This window comes from Clinocottus analis, unplaced genomic scaffold, assembly GCF_023055335.1.
Source record: "Clinocottus analis isolate CAN_PGR_092001 unplaced genomic scaffold, fCliAna1.0.p SCAF_18, whole genome shotgun sequence".
NCBI lineage: Eukaryota > Metazoa > Chordata > Actinopteri > Perciformes > Cottidae > Clinocottus > Clinocottus analis.
The window spans coordinates 8,742,376-8,750,692 of record NW_027175909.1 but is presented as its reverse complement, the minus strand read 5'-3'; the positions used below and the strand labels follow the sequence as shown (position 1 = coordinate 8,750,692).

Below are 8,317 nucleotides of genomic sequence, written 5' to 3'. Positions count from 1 at the left end.
ACATACTATTTGAATAAGCAATATTAAGACACACTTGACGCTACTTGGTTCCGCCCTCCCCGCCCATAGACCCTTCCAGAAGTCGCCGGCAGACTCGTGGTTTGCTGTTCTTCTTCCCTCCGGATTTTCATCGTTAAAGCTAGTTATCTGACCAGTTGAACACTTTCGAAGTGTTCCCATCCCTCAGTCAACATGTCCGCTTTGGGGACACTTGCGTTTGACGACTATGGAAGACCTTTTCTCATCATTAAAGACCAGGACACGAAGACACGGTTATCGGGCATTGACGCACTGAAGGTACAATGGGCTAGCTAACGAGACACAACTGTAGCATGCTGCTTAGCAAGCTACCAGTTTGCTTTGAATTGCATTACTTGGGATGCGTTAAGCAAACACGATATTTGTTAATATTCAGTAAGTAAATCCTCTATTCAACTTGCAACCCGAGTTGTTGGAGGAATAGATTAGCATTATACAAAGGATTAGCTCGTCGGGCTAACATCGAGGCCCATGTGCGTGCATTAAGGCCAGTGGGTGTTCCTTCGCAGTGCTTTGCCTATAAAATGGTCTTTGTTGATGCACATCTTTTACACATCTTTATCGGAGCTGGCAACTCCAACCAGTCTTCAGTGCAACGTTAGAGACCAAGAATAAGATCTTAACGTTGGAATTGTGCTTATGTTTTTTTTGCAGTCTCATATTATGGCAGGAAAGGCAGTCGCGTCAACGCTGAAGACATCTCTGGGACCTAATGGTAAGTATAAACCAGTGCTGTTGCTTCCTCGATTTCAACAACCCGTTGAAATCGTAAGACCCTAATGATTCGGGAGGGCTCAATGAGGATTCCGTGTAATTTTAAAGCAAATGAAATAAAATGTACCTCTACTTTGTAAATGCCATAGCCCTCCCTCATACATTTGTCTCCACTATTACTAAACTAAATGTTTTTGCCAAAATTCTATCAGTAAACCTTTTTTGTTTCTATTTTTGCTTCCAGGTCTTGACAAGATGATGGTCGACAAGGATGGAGAGGTGACTGTCACAAACGATGGTGCCACCATTCTCGGCTTGATGGATGTGGACCACCAGATTGCCAAGCTTATGGTGGAGCTTTCCAAGTCCCAGGATGATGAGATTGGTGATGGAACCACTGGAGTTGTTGGTACGTGAAAGGGTGATGATGATGGGGTGGGGTGGGCGACCTGAATTTATACCATTCGGCTGAGTGTGGTGATGGTCCTAATATATAATGGGTACATAGTCATGCATTGGGATTATTACAACACCATAAGACCGTAGATGGTATCAAAAAGAAGATGGCGTGCTGCATAGCAAGATTTATTGTTGCTTCCATAAAAGAAACAGAATTTTCTATGACTGCATGTGCTTCTCAATGCCTTGAGGTTTGTGCTATTATAAATGTATTAAAAGCTATATTATTATCAGTACTATTGTTGCATCTCTGATCAAGACAACCTGACATTTTTTAAGTATATTCCAGCTATTGTTGGTATGGTCTTACTGTGTTTACCTGCTCCTTTTCAGTGCTGGCTGGGGCTCTGCTCGAGCAGGCTGAGCAGCTGCTGGACCGGGGAATCCACCCCATCAGGATTGCTGATGGTTATGACCAGGCTGCACGCGTTGCCATAGATCAGCTTGACAACATTGCTGAAACCTTACTCTGCGATCCCAACAACACAGAACCGCTCATTGAGACCGCCATGACAACACTGGGATCCAAAATGTGAGCTTTGTAGACACAACAATTATAGATGGTTTTGTTAATATGTTTCTATTGTTGATGATATTATTTGGGTCGACAAAATTGAGAAACGCCTCCTTAATAAGCGCGGACGTCTTTTCGATCAAGACTATTCAATATGTGTTTTGATGGAACAACGATACAGTCCATGTAATGATTCAATACAGCACAACTTTATTGTATTCTCACGATGTGTTGTACATGTCTTGTACCAATGGAAGCACATTAGCCATGGTCATAATTTTGTATAACTACATTTTAACTGTTTTCCCTTATAATGATGGCATTGAATACTATTAATTAGTTACATGGGCATCGGGCAACATCTATGCCCAGACAATGTTTTAAATCTTCAGGAAATGTACTTGGTGGACAAACATGTTTTATTTCTCTGCGTCCGCTACCTATGGCAAAAAAATATATACTGTATATGATGACACCATCTGTACCCAGTTGGCGGTTGTATCAGTCTAGTGTTTGAAAAGAAAGACTTTGAGATGACTCTAGCAGTTGGACACTAAGTGGTGTAAATTAGTCATGCTAGTTTTTTAGCACATGCTAAAGTTAATCCAAAGAAGTAGCCACAACTCTTGTGTAATTCAGGCATACAAAACAATCTTCTGGAACATTTTAATCCCATTTGTTTTTTAAACTCTTCATACCATGCTAACTAGCCTGCTCCCTATGAGGGACTGCCTGTTTGCTTGACTTGCTGGCTAGACCGATATGATTTGCTCCTGGACCATCTCTCTACATACAGCGCAGCTGAGCCAGGTCTCCCTGCTTCTGTCTTTATTTTCCAAGTCTTTACACCCCTACTTCATGACTGGATGATTCCTTGAAAGACTGGTTTATTAGACTGCATTAGTCTTGGCCAGATATATATAAACTAGCAACTAATATTAGACTTCCATGTGACCTCTTGACGACTTCGTATTTCAGGTGTAAAACAGAAAGCTATTTAATTGTGTTGTCATTTATAAGCAATATGTCTTCATATTTGAGAGACCATTATACAGTAAAATAAAGTATTAACTGTGATATTGCATCCTTACATTCTACTGTTGTCTTTCAGTATCAACCGGTGTCACAGACAGATGGCAGAGATTGCAGTTAATGCCATCCTTACGGTTGCTGATATGGAGAGGAAGGATGTAGACTTTGAGCTCATCAAGATGGAGGGCAAAGTGGGGGGCAAGCTGGAGGACACACAGCTCATCAAGGGAGTCATAGTTGACAAGGAGTTCAGCCACCCTCAGATGCCCAAGGTAAAAACAACAGGAATATTTCAACCAGAGGATTTCAAGTGTTCATTTTTTATCACATGGAATCAAATAGTTGACTGTGCATAAGGACGCATTGTTTGTGACCGCTGATGTTTATAAATTGTGTCCCCCACTCAGCTTCTGAAAGATGTTAAAATCGCCATCCTTACCTGCCCGTTTGAGCCACCTAAGCCCAAGACCAAGCATAAGTTGGATGTGACCTCTGTGGAGGACTACAAAAAACTCCAGAAATATGAAAAGGAAAAGTTTGAGGAGATGATCCAACAGGTTTGTGCTGCAGCAAGGTACTAAAACTGAATTATTACCATCTGCACTGGCCCATGTGCTTAAAATGTCAACTCAAATTTCTCTTTTAGGTCAAAGACGTTGGCGCAACCTTGGCCATTTGCCAGTGGGGCTTTGATGATGAAGCCAATCACCTTCTGCTGCAGAGGGATCTCCCAGCTGTGCGGTGGGTCGGAGGGCCTGAGATTGAGGTGAGAGAAGTTTCTCACATAATAGAATAATTTCTCCAGCCTTCACCACTTTGATCATCATGTATTCATATTTGTATGGCCATGTGGTGCTGATGAGCACAAAATATTAAGTACTTTGCGCTTAAGTGGACATTGTGAATTGGGTTTTCTTTGTAGTTGATCGCCATCGCCACAGGAGGCCGCATTGTGCCGCGGTTCTCAGAGTTGACACCAGAGAAGCTCGGCACGGCTGGTGTGGTGAAGGAGATCTCCTTTGGCACGACAAAGGACCACATGTTGGTTATTCAGGAGTGCAAAAACACCAGGGCTGTCACCATTTTTATCCGTGGAGGCAACAAAATGGTAAGCACAGATGGGACTCTTGCACTCAACATTCCATTGTTTGTTAATCCATTCCTCAGTTCACCTTTTTATTGTATCTATCATTAGATCATTGAGGAGGCCAAGCGCGCTCTCCATGATGCTCTGTGTGTAATTCGCAATCTGGTCAGAGACAACCGTATTGTGTATGGAGGAGGAGCCTCAGAGATCGCATGTGCTCTAGCTGTCAACCAGGCTGCAGATAAGGTGAGACCCACAGCAGTGTTCGGAATTGAGCTATATTAAATAAGGTATTCCTTTAGACTCAAAGTAAATATTCAGCACACTATTTCTTATTCTCTTTCTGCTCCTCTTCTCTCTAGTGCCCATCATTGGAGCAGTACGCCATGAGGTCGTTTGCTGATGCCCTGGAGGTTATCCCAATGGCACTAGCGGAGAATAGTGGGTTTAACCCAATCCAGACCATGACCGAGGTCAGAGCCAGACAGGTCAAAGAGAACAACCCCTTCCTCGGCATCGACTGTCTGCATCACAACACCAATGGTGAGGAAGCAACAGTCAGACAATGCTAACGCGCTGTAATGGAAAAGCAAGATAACATGATATTAATTTATTTTGTTTTTCTCTTCCACAGACATGAAGCAGCAACATGTGGTTGAGACCCTGATTGGTAAGAAGCAGCAGATCTCTCTGGCTACTCAGGTAGTCAGGATGATCCTAAAGATAGACGACATCCGAGGCCCAGGAGAGAGCGAGGACTGAAGGCCTCCTGCAACCCTTTTAAGATTTCTGGACCGTTCTAGAGGCACTTCCCCAACACCATGTCCAAACCGAACTGCATATTGCTATTTATCATTTGATACAAAATGTTCAAGCTGTTGTAGTATCAAAAGCACCATTAAAATGTTGGGTCCATTGAAATTTCTGATTTCTAGCCTCCAAGAAAATTTTACTTTGTGTATTCCATGTCAGGTGCACATTACATGTCTTAAGTTTATAATTTCCAACAAATGTTTGCAAACAGATGCATAAAAGAAAACCAATGATTATTACATTAACAAAACATGCATCCATAATTTTTCACAAAGCAAAAGAGTTTAGACTCTACTATTTTATTAACATTAAAAATCACTTGCGTTAATCACAACTGGAACATCACCAATGAAACTAAATGTGACTGAATCCTTATGATTCTTCCAAACTGTCTCATTCACATGTACTTGTTGAGCCAGTTGAGCAGATCTGTCCTAGCCTCCAGGATGCTGGGTTTGTCAGTGGGGTTTATGTCCTCTCTTCTACGGTGGACAAATCCATGAGTCTGACCCGGAAAGATCTTCACCTGGTAATCTGCTGTGCATTTCTCCTTGAGTTTTGCTTCAAGGACACTCACCTAATGAGCAAATGAATGTGAGCACAGATTTTCCAAGGTTATATGGTGAAGACATGCACCATTTAAACCTTTCATTCTGACTAAATGTTTCATTTATTTCGTAGTTAAACGTTAAGCCATTTTGTGCTCAAGTACTAGGTGGAATCACGGGCAGCTTCTACTCTATCGACCTGAAGGCAGCACTGGCTGTAAAGTTTACTTGTGAGAGATCCTAGATTCATGTAAACAAACCTGGTCCAGTGGGATAATTTCATCTTTCTCCCCAAAGATGAAGAGTGTGGGAACCTTCAGCTCATACACGTCTTCTTTTTCACGGATAATCCCTGCACAGTATCAAAGAAGCCCATCAAGAAGCCACTGTACAGCAGTTGACTTTTTTTTGTGGACAAGGATTGCTGAATTGTAATATCTTAATGGAATTCGAGAGACGATTTGGCCAACGTACCGTAGACTGACACTCCTGCTTTGACCTCTGGATATTGCAGGGCAAGGTAATGGGTTGCGATCCCTCCCCAGCAAAAGCCCACCACTCCAATGTGTTTGGCCCAACACTGCTCCTTCAGGAACCTCAACACTGCATCGACCTCTCTGTAGAAGGAAATACTGAGACTAGAATGTCTTCAAAAAACAGATAATGTCAATTCTCCCAATGTAACGCCATAAAAGTGTGAGAACACACCTTTGAATGCAGGACACTTACTAAATATACATTAACTTTTCGACTGGAACATGCTGCTTAAAATGAAAATAGGCTTTTGGTTACTTGTTTATTGCTGTGGGCTTTCTGTCATCAAGCCACTCCTGGAATGTGGACCAGTCATCTGATGGCCTCCACGGCTCCTTGCCAATATAGAAATCAGGACACACAGCACTGGTCGGGGCACACATACAAACAATGGCAGAAGAAATCACTGTTAACTAACCACTGCTCACACACGTGACTATCACTCTCTGCGTAGAGTTTATTGATCTCTTCTCACATGTATCCATTCTCGGCCAGCATATCGGCAATGTATCTTGTGTTGGGAAGCTGCCACCCGAAGATGTCCTGGATGACAATGATGGCCTTGTCAGATGCGGCGGATGGTTTTACCACGTAGGCTTTGGTGTGCTCGATCTGGACCTCCTGGCCGAGCCCTTCATATTCCGACCTGTCACCGATATGACAGGGACATGGCTTTGCTTCATTGGCCATCTGCTGACGGACAGAGCAGACAGACAAATGAGGTGGAATGCGGTCACCGAAAGTCACACAAACATGATTACGCAAGCATTCGCTCGACAAAAAGGCAAGTTGTACAAAATCTCCTTTTCCAATAGCCCCGCTGACGCTCAAAATACATTTTTTTTTTGCAATGGGTCTCCATTTGTAAATTTTATACCGTATTATTTTCCGATTTTTGCGACGAAAGATGAAGACGATCTGAAGTCTTTTGCAGGGCTCAAAAAGTTGCAGCCAGAGTTTCCAACTAGAGAAGGGAAATAATTCACTTCAAACCATGACCTTCAAAATAAAAGATGTAATCGCAAAACTCCGAATTATTTTTAGTTAGCATTCATAAATAAGGGCTTGAAAGGTGGGTTCAACACAATATATTGTTGTAACTGATATAACAATGACACAAAAATAATTTATTTCCAACTTTACTGGACTGGTATTAAACAGCAAATGAACACCAGTCAATCTCCACATTGTTTATTGTGCGATGCTATTGGTTCTTATCAAATACTGCAGCGTACCGTGGTGCTAAAGTTTTGCTAAAGTGGTTATTAATTTGACTCAGTGGTGTATAATGATTCGTAGTAGCCATCGTTGAAATATCTAACTTGGTTGATCAAAAGCTCTAGGTTTCATTGACATGAAACCCAGGTAGTCGTTAAAATATTTGAAACCAGATAATAAAAATATTCCCCAATTTGTCTCTCAAAAGGCACCGCTGGGATTCGAACCCAGGATCTCCTGTTTACTAAACAGGCGCTTTAACCAACTAAGCCACGGCGCCGGTGATGGTTTCAGTCGGTAGTATCAAAGAAATTGATTTGACTCCATACGTTATGGTCAATTGAATTCGTATAAACCAAAACTTGTGAACATTTTCAATTGGCTGAGACTCCAATGTTTTTCAGTGACTTTTTTTGTCGATTTTTTTTCTCCATTTTGGCATTTTCCCTTTTGCTAAATAGATTATGAGGTCTCCAGATGTTTGATAAATTAAGCTTTGCTTGGGTTTTCAGAATCAGAACCATTCATTGCTACGAATATACAGGGGGTTGTCTTGGTAGATGGAGCATAACATTTAAACAATAAACACAGTGCAGGAAATAGTAACATATTACATTTACAATTGAATTTATAATAGAATAGTGTATAACATTAAAATAAAGTGCACAAACAAATAGATGTGAACGTGACAAGAGTATCTATCTAACCCTAACCCTATGTATAAAGGGATATTGTTAAATATGTTTTCGGAAACATATTACATCAACCAATACTGTTCGAGTAATACAATTTAAACAAAAAGCATGTACAATTACCGGTTTCATATACCATACATACATAATCCCCCCAAACAGTACATATGCAATATAATCGGTTAGGTTCAAATAAGTTATATTTAAGGATAATAGAATATGTTAGAATAAAATATAAAACAAAGTTAAGGCCGATTTAATCTAAGAAGAACATGAAGTTCAAAATTGAGCAAACAACATTTTGTTTTGTGGTAAAATACCAAAACCAATTGTCCAAAAACAGGACCCCAAGTAGTCAAACTGCATGTCTTATGTTCAGAGGTGCAATTCTTTTATATAAAGGTTGTTGGTTCAACATCCTGCAGGTATCGCTGTTTCACATGGGTGGATGGGTTTCTAAAACTATCAGACCGTAACAAAAGAACACATTGAGAAAACGTTCTCAAATATTAACACAATAAAGACGTAAATCTTAAACTGTACATCTTGAACGTGTTTAAAATCAATATTCTGGTCGTTTCTATATTTATTAAATAATAAATTGCTTGCTTTTCGCTAACCACGTGACGGTTGTTATGGAACTTTCCCTGCCGTAAAACTGGGGCCG

The 8,317-nt window shown here is 41.0% G+C and overlaps 2 protein-coding genes and 1 non-coding gene across 4 annotated transcripts; 1 reads left to right on the top strand and 2 right to left on the bottom strand.

Annotated features, from left to right (window-relative positions):
- The first annotated feature begins 54 nt into the window (after nucleotides 1-54).
- On the top strand, nucleotides 55-4,766 carry cct5 (chaperonin containing TCP1, subunit 5 (epsilon)). Its single transcript, XM_068581840.1, has 11 exons — nucleotides 55-297; nucleotides 694-754; nucleotides 998-1,162; nucleotides 1,546-1,744; nucleotides 2,838-3,030; nucleotides 3,166-3,315; nucleotides 3,405-3,524; nucleotides 3,681-3,866; nucleotides 3,954-4,091; nucleotides 4,208-4,388; nucleotides 4,480-4,766. Exons 1-11 carry the CDS (start codon nucleotides 193-195, stop codon nucleotides 4,605-4,607), a joined length of 1,626 nt encoding a protein of 541 aa, XP_068437941.1. The 5' UTR covers nucleotides 55-192; the 3' UTR covers nucleotides 4,608-4,766.
- Nucleotides 1,920-6,705, bottom strand: cmbl (carboxymethylenebutenolidase homolog (Pseudomonas)). Of its 2 annotated transcripts, none has more exons than XM_068581842.1 (6): nucleotides 6,618-6,705; nucleotides 6,216-6,430; nucleotides 5,999-6,106; nucleotides 5,681-5,823; nucleotides 5,467-5,558; nucleotides 1,920-5,235 (listed from the first exon to the last, which is right to left on the bottom strand). In XM_068581842.1, the coding sequence occupies exons 2-6, from the start codon at nucleotides 6,428-6,430 to the stop codon at nucleotides 5,056-5,058; spliced, it is 738 nt and encodes a 245-aa protein (XP_068437943.1). In that variant the 5' UTR covers nucleotides 6,618-6,705; the 3' UTR covers nucleotides 1,920-5,055. The 2 variants fall into 2 exon arrangements, with proteins under 2 accessions (XP_068437943.1, XP_068437944.1); XM_068581843.1 differs by having other exon boundaries at nucleotides 6,216-6,433; nucleotides 6,618-6,703.
- Nucleotides 6,706-7,164: 459 nt separating this feature from the next.
- Nucleotides 7,165-7,238, bottom strand: trnat-agu (transfer RNA threonine (anticodon AGU)). Its single transcript has one exon. It is a non-coding gene; the product is annotated as a tRNA-Thr (tRNA).
- Between the last annotated feature and the right edge of the window lie 1,079 nt (nucleotides 7,239-8,317).

Bases quoted from the DNA above. Each gene is read 5' to 3' on its own strand.
- cct5 (XM_068581840.1), top strand. From the start codon at position 193: ATGTCCGCTTTGGGGACACTTGCGTTTGACGACTATGGAAGACCTTTT. The intron at 755-997 runs GTAAGTATAAAC...TTTTGCTTCCAG, and splicing joins GACATCTCTGGGACCTAATG to GTCTTGACAAGATGATGGTC. The intron at 3,031-3,165 runs GTAAAAACAACA...TCCCCCACTCAG, and splicing joins GCCACCCTCAGATGCCCAAG to CTTCTGAAAGATGTTAAAAT.
- cmbl (XM_068581842.1), bottom strand. From the start codon at position 6,430: ATGGCCAATGAAGCAAAGCCATGTCCCTGTCATATCGGTGACAGGTCG. The intron at 6,107-6,215 runs GTGAGAAGAGAT...TGCCCCGACCAG, and splicing joins CTGGCCGAGAATGGATACAT to TGCTGTGTGTCCTGATTTCT. The intron at 5,824-5,998 runs GTAACCAAAAGC...TTCCTTCTACAG, and splicing joins AAGCCCACAGCAATAAACAA to AGAGGTCGATGCAGTGTTGA.